Here is a 22005-nt window from a genome sequence, read left to right as displayed (position 1 = left end):
TATCATTATATTTATCATTGGATTAGATTTCTTATATGTAGGTCTACTATTGAGACTTTGTTTGACCATCTGAAAAATAATGCCAGGTAATGACCACTGCTCATGATAACCCACTTCTAGCTGTTGACATATGCTCATATCAATGCTAGGTTCATTTAGCATAATTCTCTATTATCTGGTATCTCTGCATAGAAATATGAAGGATGCTACTCATCCAGAACACAGGAGCACATATCCTAATAAGTATAAATAAGTCACAGCTAGAGCTGGGTGAAATTTTTCAGATGAAACTCTTTTCGCCAAAATATTCAGATTCAGGTCAACCCAAAAGATTTTGCAATTTCATGTTAAATTCACCAAATTGTTTCATTTGAAAAAAATAATTAAAACAAGCTGAAACATTTTCTAAACTAAAAGTTGTAACATTTTTATTAAAAATTATGGGTTTTTTTCTTATTTTGCTTCAATTGCATTTTATTAAGGTAAAAAAGCTTGGAATGTTTCATTGCTTGGAGATGTTTCATTTGACCCAAAACTAGATTTTTTTTTTCTTTTTCAATTCACTAAAATATCAAAATAAAATTTGCTTCACCTTAACCCAAAATAATTTTTCTTCCTCCCATATTTTTTGGTCAGGCCACTGAACTGAAAAATTGCTTATTTGCACATCTCTTATCACAACTCCCCAAGCTTGAAAAGTTCATACTGAATCTCAGTAAACTTCCACATCAATGATCAATGATCAATGGGATGATATAGCTGAAGTTAGTCCTGCTTTGAGCAGAGGGTTGGACTAGATGACCTCCTGAGGTCCCTTCCAACTCTAATATTCTATGATTCTATGATCAATATTAAAGATTTTTAACTTATATTTTAAGTCAGAATTCCAGATTGACCTGCTGTCCCCTTACGTCCCTATTCCTTACATTCCAAATGATTGGTTTAATTACCTCTCTCTCATCACAACTTTCTGATAGAGAGAGCAGGATTTCATAATAACTATGCCCTAATTGCAGAATAAATTTCCTTCTACTCTTTCAGATCCCCACCTGGTGCCAGCATTGAAAAGAAATTTAAAGAAATATGTTTACAGCAGCATTACCTTGCTCTTAATAATTGGTGTTTATATTATTTTATTAAAGACCTCTGCAAGATTTTTCAAGTGACTGTGTTATGGGGATACACTCTGCCTAGAACATATTTTGTTAAAAGTACTCTTATTCAATGCCAGCCAAGGAGGGGCAATAAGAAGGAGACATACACAAGCATAAACAGAAACAGCAAACTGTGTCTTCAACATACTAGTCCACTGCATGGTTCTACATCAAGGTGAAAACCCCTTACTAATTTTATTTAATATCTGCAACTCATTTGTTTCCCTGACAGCAGCTCAAAAGGCCCTACATTACAATAATCACCCCTGACAAATGCTGGACACTGCTCCACCTGGAACTCATCAGGGTTGAAGGGGGACCATTGGAGATTGACATAAAACATTCTCTTCTCCCTATGGGGGCATGTGTGCTGCCATCCCAATACTCTCGAAGCTTCTAATGAGCTAGGGAACAAGGGACAGTTTAGTCCCAAATTTACTCTACCACTATACTAGCTTCCTTTCTATTTTAAGTCTCCCACTTCATTTGTCTTTCTTTCACCATCCAGCAGAGAGACTGCACCCATGCTTCTGCACTTAGTACTTCCTCAGTATAACAGGAACACCGACGTGAAATTGACAGCTGTGCTCTGCTCATTCTGGGTCATTAGAGAAGGAGAGGTTACTACGTTGTGCAGTAAGTAGAGTTCAAGATATGTCCCCCTGTGGGTGCTCCACTTCAGATGTGCATGCACCCTAAGCTTTTGATCAGAGCTATTTGGTAGCAGTGCCCGTTCAGCTTACATATGTGCCCTACATATCTTTGTGTCCCATACTCAGGCTATATGGAGCTATATGGGCAAACCACCCTCGGTTCCTTTTCTACCACAAAGTCCCACAGAGAAAAGAAGGCGGAGAGTGTAGCACCCACACTGACAGACATCTCAAAGAATTCCAGTTACAGCACAAGATGAGTAAACTCTCCTTCGAGTAGTATCTCTGTGGTAACTCCACTTCAAGTGACTCCCCTGTAGTAACTCCTTAAGGAAGCGGGAGGTTCAGAACAGAGTCCAGTACCGAAAAAAGGTTTACACTGCCTACTGCAGCATCTGATCTAGCAGAGTGAAAAGACAGTTACTAAACTTCTGTAACTCTTGTTCTTTGAGATGTGTTGCTCATGTACATTCCAATTAGGTGTACGCGCGTCCCATGCATGGTTGCCAGGTTTTTCTCCCAGTAGTACCCGTAGGGTCGGCTCTGGAGCCCCCTAGAGTCGTGCGTCCTTTATAGGGCCCTGCTGACCTAGGGAAGGAATGATAGCGACCAAGGATACCATGTGAAATTTCAGCTTCTTCATTAATGTGTTGAGATTTTCAAGGTCGAGAATGGATCTGAGACCTCCTTTAGAATTAGGAAACAGCAGGAGTAGAACCCGTTTCCCTTTAACTTCTGAGGAACCTCCTCCACTGCTCCTGCATTAAGGAGCACTTGTACCTCCTGTATAAGAAGTTGCTCGTGAAAGGGATCCCTAAAGACGTACAGGGACAGGGGGCAGAGGGAGGAGAAACAGAATTGGAGGGAATATCCCAGTTCTACTGTGCGTAGCACCCATCTGTCTGAGGTTATCTGGGACCATGCACAATAGAAATGGAACAGACAGTTCAGAAACCAGGGGTAAGGATCTGGCCTGGTGTGTCACCCTCAGGCGCACTCTCAAAATGATTGCTTGGATCCAGAGGACTGCCCTGCCGAACCGTGGCCCAGACTGTAAGGGGGCTGAGGTGTCCTGCGCCTGTTGTTTCTGCCCAGTTTCCTGGAATAGTCCTGTCTAGCCTGCGCAGAGTAAAACTGTGGGGGAGGCTGGGCCTTCAAGTGCTTCCCTGAGGAGCTGACATATGCAGGCTCAGGAATTTCAATGTTGCCCTAGAGTCTTTAGGGCCATGGAACTTGGAGTCCGAAAATAAACCTGAGCCTTTGAAGGGCAAATACTGTATAGTATGTTGGACCTCTGAAGGGAGCCCCTACACCTGAAGCCACAAACTCTGTTTGTTCAGACTGTGTCTATTGGGTATGTAAAATGTCCTGAGCCACACCTGGAAACAAAGATGTTACCTAGCATTCTGCGTTACAAAATCACAAGGGGCCATATGCCCCAGAGGCTCAGACATGTCCTTGCTGGGACTTGAGGACAGCTGCATTCTTTGGATAAGGTTCTTTAGAGCAAGGAATCTGTTGGGAGGGAGGATAAGTCTTGCCAGTCATCAAATCCAGAAACACTACTATAGAAAGTACTCACTATATAGGGGTCAAGGCCGACTTCTCCACATTTGTTTATAGGCCTAAACTGTAGAAAAGTAAAGTTATTTTAACTGCCAACAGCACCCCCTGATAAGAACATCCTTTGAGAAGCCAGTGGTTGAGATAGGGAAAAACTGTTACTCCTAGATAATGGAGGTGGGGAACTAAAACCGCTATAATTTTTAAGAAAACCCTTGGGGCAGAAGGAAGGATAGGATCTGGTACTGGTAGTGATTGTGAACAACTATGAAATCAAGAAATCTTTCATGAGAGGGATGAATTGCTACATGGAAGTAGGATCTTTGAGGTTGAGAGTCACAAACCAGTCCTCAGACTCCAGGAGAGAATTATAGCTGCTAGGGACACTATTCTGAATTTCAGATGTCTGACATTCTTCTTCAATTGTCTGAGATCTAATATTGGCTGCTGAAACCCGTTTCTCTTGGAGGTATCAGAAAATACCTTGAATAGAACCCTTTTCCTTTGTGTTGAAGTGGAACTGGTTCTATGGCCCCTAGACTCAGGAGCAATATGACCTCTCTCAGCAATTCATTGTGAGCAGGGTCCCTGGAGAGGGATGGGAGGGTAGAATGGAGATAAACTGTTTTGCATACCGTAAGTAATGGTCTCAAACACCCATTTGTTTGATGTTATAGTTTCCCACGCGTGCTGGTATAGAGAGAGGCAGTGTCCAAAATGAGGAAAAGGAACGCATATAGGTGGGAAGGCATATAGTAGGCCATCTGCCCACGAAAGCAAGAAAGCATCAAAGAGGGAGTTTTCCTGCTGTGCCCACACAGCAAACAGAACTGATGTAATTTCCTGTTCTGTCTGGTGACAAACAGGTCCACCTGGGGAGGCCCCCCACTTCTGGAAGATGACACTAACGACCTCCAGTAAAGAGATCACTCGTGGTGAGAGGAAAACGATATGCTGAGGTGATCCGCCAATATGTTTCGGGCTCCGAGGAGATGTGACGCCTCAAGGTGTATGGTATGCTTCACGCAGAAGTCTCACAGTTGGAGAGCTTCCTGGCATAGGGCTTAAGAAGGAGCCCTTGCCTGCTTGTTGATGTAAAACATTAATTCAGTTTTGTCTGTCAAGACATGCACCACCTTGTTTGAGATCTGGGGAAAGAATGCCTGGCAAGCCAAGCATACTGTCCTGTGTTCCCTGACATTTATATGCAGGAAGAGTTCTTCCTGGGACCAGACACCCTGAGTCCTGAGACTGTAGAGGTGGGATCCCCACCCCACATCTGAGGTGTCGAAACTAAGATTATCGATGGATGAGGAGCAGCAAAGAGTACCCCTTTCATTACAGAATCTGGGTTTCTCCACCAAGTTATCGAAGTGAGTACCAGCGGCAGAATCATGAGTATCGAGTTTAAATGGTATCTGCTTGGGGAGTACACTTATGCTACCCACCTCTGTAGGAGTCTGAGGCATAACTTCGCATACTGCAACACACAGATACATGCCACCCTGTGACCCAACAACTTGAGACAAACACAAGAGATCATTAGTGGGTAGGTCATAACCTTGGAGATTAGGTCCGACATTGCTCAGAATCTGGCTTCTGGTAAGTAGGCCTTGGCCAGGATCGAGTCGAGCACTGGCCCGATGAACTCTATACTCTGAACCAGGACCAGAGTTGACTTTTGCTCATTTATCAACAGACCCAGTGCCCGTAAGACGGCCCTATGCTATACCAATGCTGCGCTGGACCTGAGCCTGCGAGCGGCCTTTGATTAGCTAGTTGTCGAGGTACGGGTAGATTTGCACACCTTGACCTCTGTGGAAAGCTGTTACCACCACCATACACTTTGTGAAGATGTGTGAGGCTGCTAACAGGCCGAAAGGAAGCGTGGTGAATTCGTAGTGGTCATTTACCCACTATGAGCCTAAGGAATCTCCTGTGCCTGCGGAAGATGAGAGATGTGCAAATAAGCATCCTTTAAATCGAGGGCAGTGTACCAGTCTCCTAGATCCAGGGAGGGAATGATGGAGGCCAGGGTGATCATGTGGAACCTCAGTTTCTTGAGATATTTGTTGAGGCCACCCACACACACCCACACCCACACCCCCACACACACGAGGGCTTGCACCTCTTCTAAGAGAAGCTGCTCGTGAGAAGGGTTCCTGAAGAGAGATGGGGTCAGGGTGTGGGAGAGAGTAGCAGATGAAAATTGGAGAGAATGACCAACTGTTATAGTGCTGAGTACCCAACGGTCCCATGTTATATATGGCCACGCTGGGGTGAAGGGTGACAGGCGGTCCAAAAACAAAAGGGGGAGATGGAACCAGAGTCAGGACTGGTATGTCGTCCTCAGGTGTACCTTCAAAAGGTCTGCCTGGTCCTGCCGGGATATCTATGTGAGCCCAACTGGAAGGCTGAGGCAGAAGGTCAGGGCTGATGTCATTTATAGCCTTTTCCCTTTCTTTTGTAGGGCTACCGTCTGGGAGGCGTCAGGACTCTGGAAGGCTTCTGGTGCCTAAAATGCTTCCTGGAGGCTGGTGGTGTGTAAAGGCTCAGGGAGTGCAGTGAAGCCCTTGAGTCTTTGAGGCCAAGTAACTTGGAGTCCGTCAGTTTGGAGAACAGGGAGCTTCCATTGAAGGGGAGATCCTGGATGGACTGCTGCACTTTGTGAGAGAGGCCCAATGAATGGAGCCATTATGAACAGCGCCTCGTGGTAATCACTGACACTATAGTCCTGGCTGCTGAGTATGTTGCATCCGGAGCTGCCTGGAGGAATCTCCTGGCCACAGTCTTGCCTTCCTCCAGGATGGCCAGGAACTCCTGCCTCGACTCCTGTGGCAGGAAGTCCTTAAATTTGGCCACTGAGTCCCAGAGGTTAAAATTGTACCTCCCCAGCAGAACCTGCTGGTTAGAGATACATAACTGGAGGCTGCCCGTTGAATAAACCTTGTGTCTGAACAGGTCCAGTCTCTTAGCCTCTTTATTTTCAGGGGTGGCACTCAACTGCTCGTCTGTCCAGCTCATTTGCAGCTGCCACCACTAGGAGCCCGGGCGGGCGCTGGCTCAACCCCACTTGCCAATACATAGTTCTACTTCTCCACCCTTTTTGAGGCAGGGGCAGAGATGAAGGGATCTGCTATAGTGCCCTGACAGATCCCAACACCACCCTGGAGGGGTCCACTGCAGCCAGGATATCAATTAAGCTGTGAGCCCTCAGCTCCCAGCCCCAAGTTTGCAGTGACCCGTTTCAGGAACTCTTGATGGGCCCTGAAGTCCTCTGGTGGGAGCAGATTACTAGGGCCTATACCATGTCCACTGGGGCCACTTCTGGGATCTCTGTGCCAGGGTCAGTATCAGAGTTGGGGTCTGTTGCCAGGTGGAATGAGGCACACCACTGGACACCCTCAAGTATGATCGGTGGGAATGGGGGCCCCAGTACCAGAGGAAGCCCCAATGGGTTCCAATACTGCTCTGAATTGGCCAGTAGCCTGTGGGCCCAATCACTGGCTGGGGGGCTGATACCAAAGTCCAGTGCATAGGCTAGGCACCAGTATGTCTTTGGTGGGGCAAAGGAATCCCCCTTGGACTCCAAAGAGAATTCTTCCCTCAGAGACCATGGCGGCACCACATATGCTTCCACCTTCAGGCAGTGCTGGGCAACCGGTGACTGAAGATGGTCGGAGACTACTGGAACAGGACCATGGAGGGTTTTCCTCTGGATAGTGCCGAAAGGATCGGTGTTGCAATGGAGCTCACTGCCCCTTGATCCGTTCTATCCCCAGTCGCCTTCACTGGCAGATAGCCTTCGGGGGGTCGGTGGGATCAGGAAGGACATCAGATTCTTGGCCATCTGGAAAGCCTCCGGAATTGAAGGGGCCCACAGGCACAAGGTATCAAACTCTGCGCTCTAGGTGGAGTTGCCAGAGCTGACAGTGGCTTTGGGGAGGACAGATGGTCTGGCGCAGGTCACACTACATCAGCCACTCCCTGCTTTTTCTTCTTTGGCACTAGAGAGTGCCCTCTCTCAGTGTACTGTTTCTTATGCTTCCTCTTCAACACCTGAGATGAAGAATGGTGCCAGGAAGAACACGGTGCCAGTGGAGCGCTTTGCACACATGTCGAATGCTCAGCGCCAATTTGGAGTAGCTCAGCTCTAAGGCTGGTCTGAAGGATGCCTCCATGAGGCTCTAAGATGAATGTCTCTATCTTTCTGAGTGCAAAGTCTGAAGCCACTGCAGAGCTGACACTTCTTTTTAATGTGAGTTTCCCCAAGGCACTTTAGACAGCTAGAGTAAGGGTCACTCACTGTCATGGGCTTGTGACAGGAGTCACATGACTAGAAGCCCGGAGAACGGGGCACGCCCCACCCCTAGGGTGAAAGTTCCTTGATGACAGGGATGACTATTCACAATACCATATTCGCTAACACTAAGAACTATATACACTAACTGCCATAACTATACAATATCTACAAAAAGTCCAAACCACTGGGAAAGAAGCCTTGCAAGAGCAAGAAGGAGCACCACAAGCAACCATCATGGGTGGTAAGAAGGAACTGGAAGGGCGTGGAGCTGGCGGCACCCCTTGTACCGACACATACACGCACAGCTCCATGGGTGAAAGAGCCAGTGGATGGATACTACCGAGGGAAAAACCTCCAGCAACTATACATGCAAAACACATACAGCTAGCATAGAATGGACATGAACAAGCACTCGAAGAAGAATATCTCCTTGAGTTAACTGGAAAGCCTTGAACGGAAAGCTCTGAGTTTGAGTATGAATGCTCTTCCATACATTGTAAAGTAGGTGACAACTGTTTCCTGAATGATAGAAATTGGAGAAGCAGTGGGTCTGAATACAACATGCATAGTCAGTGACCAGGCAGATATCGGTACTGAAAGGTGTCCGGAAGTTGCAAAGAGGGGAGACTCATGCTCATTCGGTTCCATGAGACACTTAGAGTACTGGAATTCCTGTGTAGTCAGAGCGCAATAGAACATAGAATCAAAATATTACAGTTGGAAGGGACCTCAGGAGGTCATCCAGTCCAACCAGTGCTCAAAGCAGGACTAACCTCAGCTAAATCATCCCAGCCAGGGTTTTGTCAAGCCGTAGCTTAAAAACCTCTAAGGATGGAGATTCCACCACCTCCCTAGGTAACACATTCCAGTGCTTCACCACCCTCCTAGTGAAAAACTTTTTCCTAATATCCAACCGAGACCTCCCCCACTGCAACTTGAGACCATTCCTCCTTGTTCTGTCATCTACTACCATTGAAAACAGCCTAGCTCCATCTTGCCTGGAATCCCCTTTCAGGTAGTTAAAGGCTGCTATCAAATCCCCCCTCATTCTTCTCTTTTGCAAACTAAACAAACCTTGTCCCCTCAGTCTCTCCTCATAAGTCTTGTGCTCCAGCCCCCTAATCATTTTTGTTGCCCTCCGCTGGACTCTCTCCACTTGTCCTTTTTATAGTGGGGAGCCCAAAACTGGACACAATACTCCAAATGAGGCCTCACCAATGCCGAATAGAGGGGAATAATCACTTCCCTCGATCTGCTGGCAATGCTCCTATTAATGCAGCCCAATATGCTATTAGCCTTCTTGGCAACCAGGGCACACTGCTGACTCATATCCAGCTTCTTATCCACTGTTCCCCCAGGTTCTTTTCTGCAGAACTGCTGCCTAGCCCGTCAGTCCCCAGTCTGTAGCTGTGCATTGGATTCTTCCATCCTAAGTGGAGGACTCTGCACTTGTCCTTGTTGAATCTCATCAGATTTCTTTTGGCCCAATCCTCCAATTTGTCTAGGTCACTCTGTATCCTATCCCTACCTTCCAGGGTATCTACCACTCCCCCTAGCTTAGTGTCATCTGCAAACTTGTTGAAGGTGCAATCTACCCCATCCTCTAGATCATTAATTAAGATGTTGAACAAAATGGGCCCCAGGACCAACCCCTGGGGCACTCCGCTTGTTACCGGCTACCAGCTAGACATGGAGCCATTGATCACTACCCGTTGAGCCAGATGATCAAACCAGCTCTCTATCCATTTTATAGTCCATTCATCCAACCCATACTTCTTTAACATGCTGATAAGAATACTGTGGGAGACTATCAAAAGCTTTGCTAAAGTCAATGTACATCCCGCTCACCACTTTCCCCACATCCACAGAGCCTGTCACCTCTTCATAGAAGGCAATCAGGTTGGTCAGGCATGACTTTCCCTTGGTGAATCCAAGTTAACTGTTCCTGATCACCTTCCTCTCTTCTAAGTGCCTTAAAATAGATTCCTTGAGGACCTGCTCCATGATTTTTCCAGGGATTGAGGTGAGGCTGACCCGTCTGTAGCTCCTTGGATCCTCTTTTTTCCCTTTCTTGAAGATGGGCACTATACTTGCCTTTTTCCAATCATCAGGGACCTCCTCCAATTGCCACGAGCTTTCAAAGATAATAGCTAATGGCTCTGAAATCACCTCAGCCAACTCCCTCAGCACCTTCGGACGCATTGCATCTGGCCCCATGGACTTGCGTATGTCCAATCTTTCTAAATAGTCTTGGTCCTGTTCCCTCAGCACTGAGGGATGTTCACCTCCTCCCCATTCTGTGCTGCCCAGTGCAGCAGTCTGGGAGCTGACCTCGTCTGTGAAGACAGAGGCAAAAAAGGCATTGAGTACCTCAGCTTTCTCCACATCCTCTGTCACTAGGTTGTCTCCCCCATTCTGTAAGGGGTCCACACTTTCCCTAATCTTCCTCTTGTTGGTAACATACCTGTAGAAACCCTTCTTGTTCCCCTTCAAGTCCCTTGCTAGCTGCAACTCCAATTGTGCTTTGGCCTTCCTGATTTCATTCCTGCATGTTCAAGCAGTATTTTTATAATCCTCCGTAGTCATCTGACCAAACTTCCACTTCTTGTAAGCTTCTTTTTTGTGTTTAAGTTCACCAAAGACGTCTTTCTTAAGCCAAGCTGGGCACCTGCCATATTTGCTATTCTTTCTGCACATTGGAATGGTTTGTTCCTGTGCCCTCAATAAGGTTTCTTTAAAATACAGCCAGCTCTCTTGGATTCCTTTTCCCCTCATATTAGACTCCCAGGGCATCCTGCCCATCAGCTCGCTGAGAGAGTCAAAATCTGCTTTTCTGCAGTCCACGGGCCGTATCCTGCTGTTCTCCTTTCTTCCTTTTGTCAGGATCCTGAACTCTATCATCTCATGGTCACTGCTGCCTAGGTTGCCACCCACTTCTACTTCCCCTACCAAATCTTCCCTGTTTGTGAGCAGCAGGTCAAGAGGAGCACGGTCCCTAGTTGGTTGCTCCAACACTTGCACCAGGAAGTTATCCACAACATTCTCCAAAAACTTCCTGAATTGTCTGTGTTCTGCTGTATTGCTCTTCTAGCAGATGTCAGGCTGATTGAAGTCCCTCATGAGAACCAGGTCCTGTGAACTGGAAACTTTCTCTAATTGACTGAAGAAAGCCTCATCTACCTCGTCCTCCTGGTCTAATGATCTATAACAGACACGCACTACGACATCACCCGTATTGTTCTTGCTTCTAAGCTTAACCCAGAGACTCTCACCTGGCTTATCTCCAGTTTCAAACTGGAGCTCAGAGCAATCATAGAGCTCTCTTACATACAGTGCAACTCTTCCACCCTTTCGCCCCTCCTGTCCTTCCTGAACAGTTTATACCCATCCATGACAGTGCTCCAGTTGTGTGAATTACCCCACCAAGTCTCTGTTATTCCAATCATATCATAGTTCCTTGACTGTGCCAGGACTTCCAATTCCTCCTGCTTGTTTCCCAGGCTTCTTGCTTTCATGTATAGGCACTTGAGATAACTGGCCGATTGCCCTACTTTCTCAGTGTAATTCAGAAGGCCTCCCCTGTTGTACCCTACTCCTTCTACTTCCTCCTGGTGTCCCACTTACCTGCGGGCTCAGGTCCCTGTCCCCCATCAAACCTAATTTAAAGCCCTCCTCACTAGGTTAGCAAGCCTGTCTGCGAAGATATTCTTCCCTCTCTTCGTTAGGTGATTCCCGTCTCTTCCTAGTAATCCTTCCTGGAACATCCCATGATCGAAGAATCCAAAACCCTCTCTCCGACACCATCCGCATAACCACGCATTTACTTCCACAATGTGATAGTCCCTACCTAGGCCTTTTCCTTCAAGAGGGGGGACCGACGAGAACACCACTTGTGCCTCAAACTCCTTTATCCTTCTTCCCAGAGCCACGTAGTCTGCAGTGATCCGCTCAAGGTCGTTCTTGGCAGTGTCATTGGTGCCTAAGTGGAGAAGTAGGGAGGAGTAGGGAGGGGTAGCGATCTGAGGGCTTGATAAGTCTCAGCAGTCTCTCCATCACATCCTGAATCCTAGCTCCAGTCAAGCGCCACACTTCTCTAGTTTCCCGGTCCGGACGGCAGATGGATGACTCCACCCCCCTGTAGGACGGAGTCCCTGACCATCACCACCCTTCCCTTCCTCTTGGGAGTGTTGGTTGTCGAACCCTCATCCCTAGAACAATGCATCCCATGCCTTCTGAGGAACAGGTTCTCCTGATCCATTCCCTCAGATGAGTCTTCCAAATCGTTCTCCGACATAGTACCTGTGCAGAGAGCCTGAAAATGATTTTTTACCTCTATTTGCATGGTGGGCATATAGGTTCTCTTTCTTCGGGAGGTCACATGCTGCCAATTTTCTTCCCCATTCTTCAATCTCCCCTGCACTGTCTTCTCTGATTCTTCCTCATGCTGTGCCTGCAGTAACAAAATCATGTCTTCAATCGAGAAAGACTTCGTTTTCTTTAATGCAACGCAGGGTTGATACTTGGGTCTCTAGTCCTTTAACCTTCTCTTCCAATATGGAAACCAGCCTGCACTTTGTACAGATGAAGTCGCTTCTATCCTGTGGGAGAAAGACAAACATAGCACATCCAGTGCAGGTGACAACAGTAGATCGCTCGCTTTCCATATCTTTCCTCTGAGAGCCTTTTCAGATGGTACGGGCACTGAAGTTGTTCTTGATGTCACTGTCCAAGGTGCTGATGATTGGTCTGAGGGCACCACAAATTCCAGTGAGGCTGCTCTCTTAGTATAATGGATTCTGATGGCAGCCACAGTAATAGTCTTTGGTACCGTGCCCTTTACTGCCAAGGTATGGGACTTAGATGAAGTCTTAGAGTGCTTCTTTGTACCCGAAGTACATGGAGCGTCAACAGCACTCCTGACAGGGCCTGAGATCTCCGGTGACTGAATTTTCTTTGATGAAGAACTCTCCATTCTCCTTCTCTTATTCCCCACTCCTTAGTCTTTGAGTGGGAAGCTCTTCGTACCGATGGACCGATTATAGGTACTTCACAGATGGAGAGTGTCAGAGACCAGGATCTCAATGCTGCCTTCACCTTGGAAGCTCTCATGACCATGATCTCAATATAGAGAAGGCACTAACGAAAGCAGAGGATCCCTGTTTGAAGTCAGTCTTAAAGCCTCTTCCTCACTAATAGTCTATACTTAATTTCCCTGTTTTTGCGGGATCTCCCCATTAAAACGAGTGCAAACATTACTGAGGATACGCAAGTCTTCCAAGCAATACACTGAGAACGCCCATTGCTGACAGGAATCACATCTCAAAAGGAGAGGCACCTTTTAAAACCTGGGGAATCCGGGGTCCCAGATACAAGAAAAAAACCCAACATCTCAGTAGGGGGAAACCAACATTTTTTTCCCCAAGAAAAAAAAATGGAAACAACTGTTCCAACAACTATAAAGTACTAAGAATCCTATAAATTAAATAAAAAACTAACACTATTAACTATTATTATAAGTCTAAAGAGAAAAACAGGCACACACTAAGCTCTGTCTCTGGTCGAAAATGGGTGAGAAAGAACTTAAGGCTGTTTATCCAGGCTGCACTACACCGCCTTGGTACGAGGCATGAGAATGTGAAGGGCGCACATGCGGGCTGAACAGGCAATGCTATCAAAAATCTACGATCAAAGGCATAGGCCATACATGTACCTATGTGGAACACCCAAAAAGACTCTACATGAAGAAGAATTATCTTCCACTATGCAGGGGACAACAGGCTGCTCACTTATTTCTTCTCCCTTTCCGCTGTGTACACACAGTGTAATTAGTGTGCAATTTTTTCATGGGTGAAATTTTAAAAGTAGAGGGAGAAGTATGGATAAATGTGGAATTCTCACAACCCTACAACAAGTTTAAGCCACTGAAATCATTACTTTAATGGTGTCACGCTTCCAGATATGAACCTAAGCCTATTTTTAAAATCTTTTTTTCCCCACATGTAGTGAGAAGATAAAACAACTCTGCTGGAGTTTGGACAGGTAGGTGGATATATTATTTAAGGTAAAAACTTGATAAAAGTTTTAAGTTTTAAAAATAAATTATACTTTGTTTTAAAGTATATTGAATCAGGTCATTTGCAATCTCAAAAGTTTGCCGAAGCTTTGTGCATTGAGATTTTTATAAATTGCACAGGTTCAGTTTTTTAATATACAACCATGAAGGTTCGACCAATGGTCTATACAGAATCCAATTTCTACAAGTATTTTCCTCCCATTACTCAGATCATATTGTCCCCAGTTTGAGTCTCTTCACTGGCTACCACTTGCCTTCCACATCAAGTTAAAGATTGTATTCCTAATCTACAAGGCCCTGCAAAAATCCACTTCTCCTGGCAAATCAGCACTCATTTTCCTGTTCAACTTTTCATGTACTCTGCCTTGCTCAAGCCTCTAATGTATGCATAATCTTCTTCTCATCCTTGGAAAACACTTCCTAACCTTACACTCTGAGAAATAATGACACATCATTCAAAACCTTTGTTAAAACTCACTTCTTTTGCAAACCCTAACACTAATCTTTTAAAGACACATTGCTCTTTGAGCAGCTAACAAAAAGCAAGCCAGTGAACAAACAGCTTTTACTTCTCCCCCCTCAGGAAACTGAGGGCCCCAAGGGATGTTATTTCTGTTTTTATTCACCATTATCCTCTCCACCTCCTTATCTATTGTCCTTTCCCTGCAATGTCTGTTCATCTATTGCTTGTAAACTGCTCCTACCAGGGATCATCGCTTGCAAAGCAACATGTACACTAGCAAAAAGCTTTTGTTACAATTTTTTTTTAAAAATATACTACTCAACCTGATTTCATCAAAATGCTTCAAATTTGCAATAAGGAAATCCTTCATGATTATGTATGCTCCATATTTTATTGAATTAAAATCCAAATAATGACACCTGTAAAAATGCTTTGATCAGAAAGCACTATGAATCCACACCATACTAAGTCCCATACTTTCAGTGGGAATCTTTAAAAAAAACAATTATTTTCAGTATAACAAAATATTACCTTCACATTTGCAGTTTCCCCACAGAAACCAAACAGAAGCATATAGAACACTGCCAGTTCTAGGGTAGATTTATTTATCTACAGGTATGTCTACACTAGAAACGTAAGTCGACCTATATCAGGTCAACTTACAGCCACTGAAGTTCTGCATGACCACACTACCTCACATACTCACCAGGAGAGCTAAGAGGGGCAGTGTGGGGAGCTGAGAGCCTGGTGTCTCAGCTCCGCTGGCAACTCCCTGCCAAGAGCCTGGCTGCCCCACAGACTCCCGATGGGCTACACTCCCCTACCCTCACTCTGCTTGCTGTTCCCCACTGGGAGCAGGGGGAAGCTGCCCAGGGCTTCTCGCCCCCAGGGAGCAGGGTCCAGTTGCCCTGGCTTCTTGGGCCCCCCACCCCACTCCTAGTGGGCACCTGGCTTCTCTCCCCAGCTCCTAACTACACCGACATAAGTCTTATGCTTCTCATGGAGGTGGAGTTATGTCAATATAGTAGGGCACTTACAATGGTAGGAGGAAGGCTGTAGTGTAGACACTGACATAATTAGGTCATAGTAAACTGCCTTATGTTGACCTAACTGTGTACTGTAGACCAGCTCTAAGGGAACAAACTTAGTGAATATGACCATCATACTTCTAAGAATGATGTTTATTTGGGATGGAATTGTGTTATCAGAATATTAGATGTTCAAAATGTTCAGGTTGCTGATCACAAAATACACTACTCACCTGCTATTGCAACAAAGCATACCCATCTATATTTACTTTGACATTAAGCACAGCACTGGAAATACTGAAAACGTAAGCCATACCTTCTTTATCTGGTTCGGTATCTTTAGTCTCAATGTCTGTGCTGCTCAGTGGTGTCTTTTCATTATTGCTGTATTGTGGTACCTCAGTATTAGACTGTTTCACCAAATTAACTCCCGGATTTTCACCAGAAACTTCTGTTTTTTCCTTTGGCTGATCTTCAGACATAGCTTTTTGCTTATTACTAGACACGTTAGTGTCATCACATGCTGAAACATCAACTGCTTCAGCTTTACCATTCTGACATTCCGGAACAGGTATCCTCTCTAAGCTGTGTGCAGATGCCTCACCATTCACACAGTCTCCCTTAGATGGGGAGTCCTTCCTTGATTCCTTTTCAGCATTCACAGTAAGACTGTCATTTACTAACAGGGATTCATTTGAACTCTCTTCTTCTGTTGATGCAAAACTGTTTTCTTTTCCTACTGTCCCATTGTTAAGTCTCTGCTCTGTGTCTATATCCATGATATCACAAGAAGACTCATCATTTGTCATAGACAGATCTCCTGTTTCCTCTCCATTCTCCTCAATGCAGTCTGTGCTCATCTCTAGCTCGCCATTCTCCAGCAGCTTCCTGTCCTCTCCATGATTTTCATCATCAGCAAATTTTGCATCATCTTCATCTTTCTTCAGATTGTTGACTTTTCTCTTTTTAATAATGCCTTTACCCCACTGCGAACGTCGCCTTGACTTCCTCCTTATTCGAACTGAATTTGAAGAGACAGAAAACATGTCACTTTTAAATACACATACATCTGGTAACACCTGAGTTAAGATAACAGAATACATATTAACTGACACCCACTATTCCCAAACTTTCCACAGTAAGGGATTTTCAAAAGCATTCAGTATTGGGCTAATTCTGCACCCACTAAAATTAACAGTAAAGCAAACTCCCACTGACTTTAATGAGAGCAGAGTTAGGTCAATGCTGTGCAATTCTGAAAGTCCCACCCAGTGTCATATTTTACACTAACCAAGTATGCAGGAAGCACTCATCACATTGATCTGTAAGGCCATTCCCCTTTCCTTCTTCAGATTCCTCCTGAAGACCCACTTCTATTCAGACCACTAAAAGTCAGAAAAACAGTGATAGCTCTGTGATGCAGAATTTGAGGAGAGCCAATTGTACTTTACCTTTTTTTTTTTTAATCTTTCAGATGACTTGGAACTATCATGTTGTGCAAGAAATAAGGTGCATAACCCCATGATCTTTTTTTTGTTACCCTGGTCTTCCCTCCTACTGTTTATCACACTCACTTGTTAGGCTTTGTTTGAAGCCAGATTATAAACGGCCTGGTATGGGACAGTGTCTTCTAAGTGTGTATATACACGTCTATGACAGTGGGATCCCATTCTCAAAAAGGGTTTTGGGGTATATTCCAAATACAAACTTCAAACAATAGCAAAGGAAGAGTATTCAGCTGTAATGTTGAATTTCAGTGTTCCTTGTAAGAGCACAAATGATGAAAGAAATTATAGTTTAGTAGACTGAGGAAAGACTAGTAGATGGGAATGCTTGGGTTACAATTCCAGCTCTGATACAGATTACTTGTGCTCTTCGGCAAATTATAACCACTTTGCTAGAAATTCTCCATCTAAAAATGGAGGCTGCTATATCTGAAGTGGTCAGTTTCCTCTGTGGAGATATTGCCAGCACCAATCAGTATGAAGGGGAATCTCTCACAAAGTGATAGTCTTTCAAAATGAAAGAAAATAAGTCCATTAACTGTACCTACCCACCTCACTAGGTAAGTTATGAAAATCAGTGATTGCAAAGCTGCTCTGAAGATGCTAATATCCTGTGAGTGCTGCGCATTTAATGACAAAGATTCAGAGAATCACAGAAGTGTAGGACTGCAAGAGACCTCGAGAGGTCTTCTTGTCCAGTCCACTGCACTCAGGGAAGGAGTACTAAGTATTACCTAGACCATCCCTGACAGGTGTTCATCTAACATTCTTTTTAAAATATCCAATGTTGGAGATTCCACAACCTCCCTAGGCAATTTACTCCAGTGCTTAGCCACCCCGGCAGTTATAAACATTTTCCTAATATCCAACATCAACCATACTTGCTGCAATTTAAGCCCATTGTTTCTTGTTCTATCTTCAGAGGTTAGAGAGAACAATTTTTCTCCCTGCTCCTTGTAACAACCTTTTATGTACTTGAAAACTGTTATGTCTCCCCTCAAACTCCTCTTATCCAGACTAAACAAACCCAATTTTTTCAATCTTCCCTCACAGATCATGTTTTCTAGACCTTTAATCATTTTTGTTGCTCTTCTCTGGACTTTCTCCAGTTTGTCCACATTTTTCCTGAAATGTGGCAGCCAGAACTGGACAGAATACTCCAGCTGAGGCCTAATCAGCACAGAGTAGAGTGGAAGAATTACTTCTCGTGTCTTGCTTATAAATTTCCTGCTAGTACATCCCAGATTGAGGTTTGCTTTTTTTTGCAACAGTATTACACTGTTGATTCATATTTAGCTTGTTATCCACTATGATACCCAGATCCTTTTCTAGAGTATTCCTTCCTAGGCAGTCATTTCCCATTTTGTATGTGTGCAATTGATTGGTCTTCCCTAAGCGGAGTACTTTGCATTTGTCCTTATTGAATTTCATCCTGTTTACTTCAGATTAGTTCTCCAGTTTGTCCAGATCATTTTGAATTTTAATCCTAACCTCCAAAGCACTTGCAACCCCTCTCATCTTGGTATTGTCTGCAAACTTTGTAAGTGTCCTATCTACACCATTATCTAAATCTTTGATGAAGATAATGAATAGAACCATATCCAGAACTGTACTAGTATAACACATTTGTCCTGTCTTCACTGCAAACTCAACCTGGGATCAGAGCCCATGATTCAACAAAGTACTTAAGCACATGCCTAAATTTAAGCATGGGAGAAATCCCATTAAAATAAATGGAATTACTTGTGTTTATAATTAGATGCGTATTTAAGTGCTTTGCAGAATCAGGGCCAGAGAGACTAGCTGGGTTCTTTCCATTTAGTGCATCATCACCATAACACAAATTGAAAACCAAACTAGGCCTTGCCACATCTGTACAAGCTTGGCTTCACAGGTGTAACTAACTGGAACATAGTGATCACAAGAAGTGATACACAAGAAAAATTCCTCCCAGGCCTACTCTCTCAGCTGTACAGTCTGCACTGAGATAAGCAAAACAGAAAACTTATTTTCATCACTAAAACCGCACACACAGGGAGCCCATCTGTTGAATGAGACACTGCATTTTTAAAGAGTTACTTCTCAGAACAGAAGTGATTTTATAATACTGACAATAATGTCATTTCCAATTTAATATCATACTGAAAAATTAAAAATAGCCAGTAATTTGATGACATACATTGTACCATGGGAGCCCTTCTTACTAACATAATTAATAACTGTAGCACAGACCAAAGCAATAATTCAGTTATCTTGGCTTCTATTCCCTTTAGTTACCCAAAACATCTCTAAATCTGAATTCCTTTCCCACCTTCCTTCCCAAATTCTCTCCACTTCCCACTTTTGTGGTCAGCCCCACCATGCTCTACGTCACTAAGGCCTGTGATTTGGGTGTTGTCTTTGATTCTGCCATTAGCTTAGACCAGGAGTAGTTAATTATTTTTTGTCAAGGTCCAAATTTCTTGGTCAAGGTATAGAAAGGTCCAGACGCCAGAGAAAATAATTAAAAAAAACCCAACAACAAGTAAATAAAAATATTTCTGGGCCCATTCAAAAGCTTCTGGAGGTCCAGATTTCACCCATGGTCTGCCTTTTGATTACCCCTGGCTTAGACCCAGACTTGTGCAATCAGGCAGTGACCAAATCTTGCTGCTTCTTCCTCCACATTTCTCTAAGATCAAAACTTTTCCCTCTGTCCACACAGCTAAAACTCTCTCCAGACTTGTGTGTGTTCCCATCCTGACTGCTGCAACCTCTCAGATTTTCAAGACCCCAGTTCACTCCTTTCAGGTCCACTCAAAACACTACTGCTAAGATCATCCTCCTGGTCTGTCATACTGACCATACCCTCTATTTCCATTCACTGGCTTTCCTTTTTTTTCCCACCAAGTCAAAGATGTGCTTCCAGGGTTTACTTTTAAGGCCTTTCACAGCTTGGCTTCTCCACATTTATCTAATCTATCTTATTATATAGCACCCCCACTAACAATCTTTATTGCCCATTTATTCACATCTCTCACAAGCACTTTTGTGCTATCATCCACGCTGCCCTTTATGCATGGGATTAGTTTGTAAGGCCGCTGCCTTGTCCCATTTACAAATTCCTCCTTAAGATCGACATCTACTGCTATGCTTATAGATAACTACCAATTGATAACTGCAAGGTAGATGGCCAGTTGTCGCTACACAGATTAATCTTATTGGTTTATATCTTATTTTCTATATGAAAACAATTAACTGATTCAAAACCATCTACCTGAGCATAGAGCTGACCTATGTAAATTAAGCTTATTTCCCTCATTCTCCTCTCCCCATTCCTTCCAATTATTTTTACATGCTTTTACTGACTCTTTCTTAACTGATCTGTAAGTTCTATGTTTGTATAGAAAGTAGAATAAGAGGATCCCAAGTCTTGACATTACTGAAATATAAATAGTCTCACTGAAGTTAAAATTCAGAATCTGTAATGTGGAGAACAAAACTTAACACTTTTTTTTTTTTGTAACTTCTACATAAACATAATAAATGGTGAATGATTTAAAAATCTGTAAGGCAATAGGAGTTTATCCCTTTAAATTACTAAGCTCCAAGGAAATCTTGGACTTCAGGCCCCCAGTGCTCTCAAAACAGCACATTTCCTCTGTGACATCCTCCCCCTCTTCCCCCTTCCCCCCCCCCCCCCCCAGGAGGAGGGGATGAGCATCTGGGCACAGTTGCAGTAGAAGGGCAGAACTTAAGAAGCTGGCGACTGATAATAGCACCAGGCATTCATTTTCATGCTCCACGCCCAGTCCCTCATAGGGCACTAATGCAACAGGAGAAATGGAGACCTAGCCTAGCCTGAGTTACCTGACCAAGTTGCTTGACCACTGGTGAGATTGCTTGACCACTGTTTGAGGTCTAAAGCCTCAGCAGCCTGACTGCCTTTTACATTTGAAAGAGACCAACAGATTGCTGAGTAACTTCGTGGTGCCTCAGTTTCTACACACTACAGCAAATAATAACTAATGTGGGTTTGGCACAACACAGCACATAGCTTGTTAGTTTGCAGTTGCACATAAATAAAAACAAAACAAGGACATGAGTTTATACATTTTATGTTAAGGGGTGCTCTTTTTTAGCGTTTGGGGAGATTCTTCCCACCACCTCTCCCACTGCCAGATGTTGTTTTGCTCCAATTTATCAGGGTAAGAACATAAATATTAGTTATTACTAACAAAACAAAACAAAAAAACCCACTTAAATAAATAAAAGCCACCACCCAGACAAAAAAAGCACGCACTTCATTGCCACCTGATTCTGCAAAAAATGCTGCTGGCCTGATCACCTGGCGGGGCTTCTAAAAACAACCATTCCTGTACACAGCCTCTGAAGTAAACACATAAATGTGTACGTCTAGTAAATATGTTATATAATATAAATATGTTATAATTCATTTTTGGCTTTGTATTAAACCATCTATCAAAAAAATCCTTGGCATTAAACTTTATTAATCTGCAAATCGAGCACACCGTATCTCACTGGTAACTTACACTAATTATCACTGGCAACGGAAGATGAGCTGCCCAATGCCTATTTTGCTTTAGTCGTCTCACAAAAAACAACATATGACCGGATGATCAGTGGAGTTACCATAGACCAAGGTGAAAGAATGCAGATTAGGATAAGTAAAGAATACATCAGAGATCTTCTGATCAATTTGAATTAATTCAAATCAGTGGGGCCAGATGCTATTCACTTGAGGGTACTGAATTAAACTAGCTGAAAAAATCTCGGAGCCATTGGCAACAATATTTACAAACTAATGGATGACAGGAAAGGTCCTGGAAGACCGGAGAAGGGATAACGTAGTGCCCGTCTTAAAGAAAAAGGAGGAGCCAGTGAACTGTAGACCAGTCAGCATGACTTCGAAACCTGAGAAGCTACTAGGGCAATGTATAATACAATCAATTTGCAAATATCTGGAGGATGAAGGAGTAATCACTAGCATCCAGCATGGATTTACCAAGAACAAATTATGCCCAAACCAGCCTTCAACAGGGTAACCGATTTGGTAGATGGGGGAATGAGGTGGACATAATATACCTGGACTTTAGCAAGGTTTTTGACACAGTCCCACATAACATTCTGGTAAGTAAACCGGAGAAATGTGGGCTCGATGGAACTACCATTAAGTGGATATATAATTGATTAAACAACAAGTAACTATTAATGGAATGATGTCAGATTGGAGAGAGGTCTCCAATGGGGTTCCACGGGGATC

General features: G+C 44.0%; 1 protein-coding gene across 2 annotated transcripts in view; it reads right to left on the bottom strand.

The window, feature by feature from the left end:
* The window catches only part of ATAD2B (ATPase family AAA domain containing 2B), a 158637-nt gene that overhangs the window by 10237 nt on the left and 126395 nt on the right, over positions 1 to 22005 (bottom strand). For both annotated transcript variants that reach the window (XM_067544701.1, XM_067544702.1), the window contains exon 25: positions 15554 to 16258. In XM_067544701.1, coding sequence (XP_067400802.1) covers positions 15554 to 16258 — 705 coding nt within the window. The remainder of the gene's footprint in view (positions 1 to 15553; positions 16259 to 22005) is intronic.

Source organism: Emydura macquarii, unplaced genomic scaffold (assembly GCF_026122565.2).
Source record: "Emydura macquarii macquarii isolate MOO-44397 ecotype Brisbane River unplaced genomic scaffold, CSIRO-AGI_Emac_v2 contig_1027, whole genome shotgun sequence".
NCBI classification, from domain to species: domain Eukaryota; kingdom Metazoa; phylum Chordata; order Testudines; family Chelidae; genus Emydura; species Emydura macquarii.
Note: the sequence above shows the minus strand (reverse complement) of the source record. Positions and strands in the feature narration are given on the sequence as shown.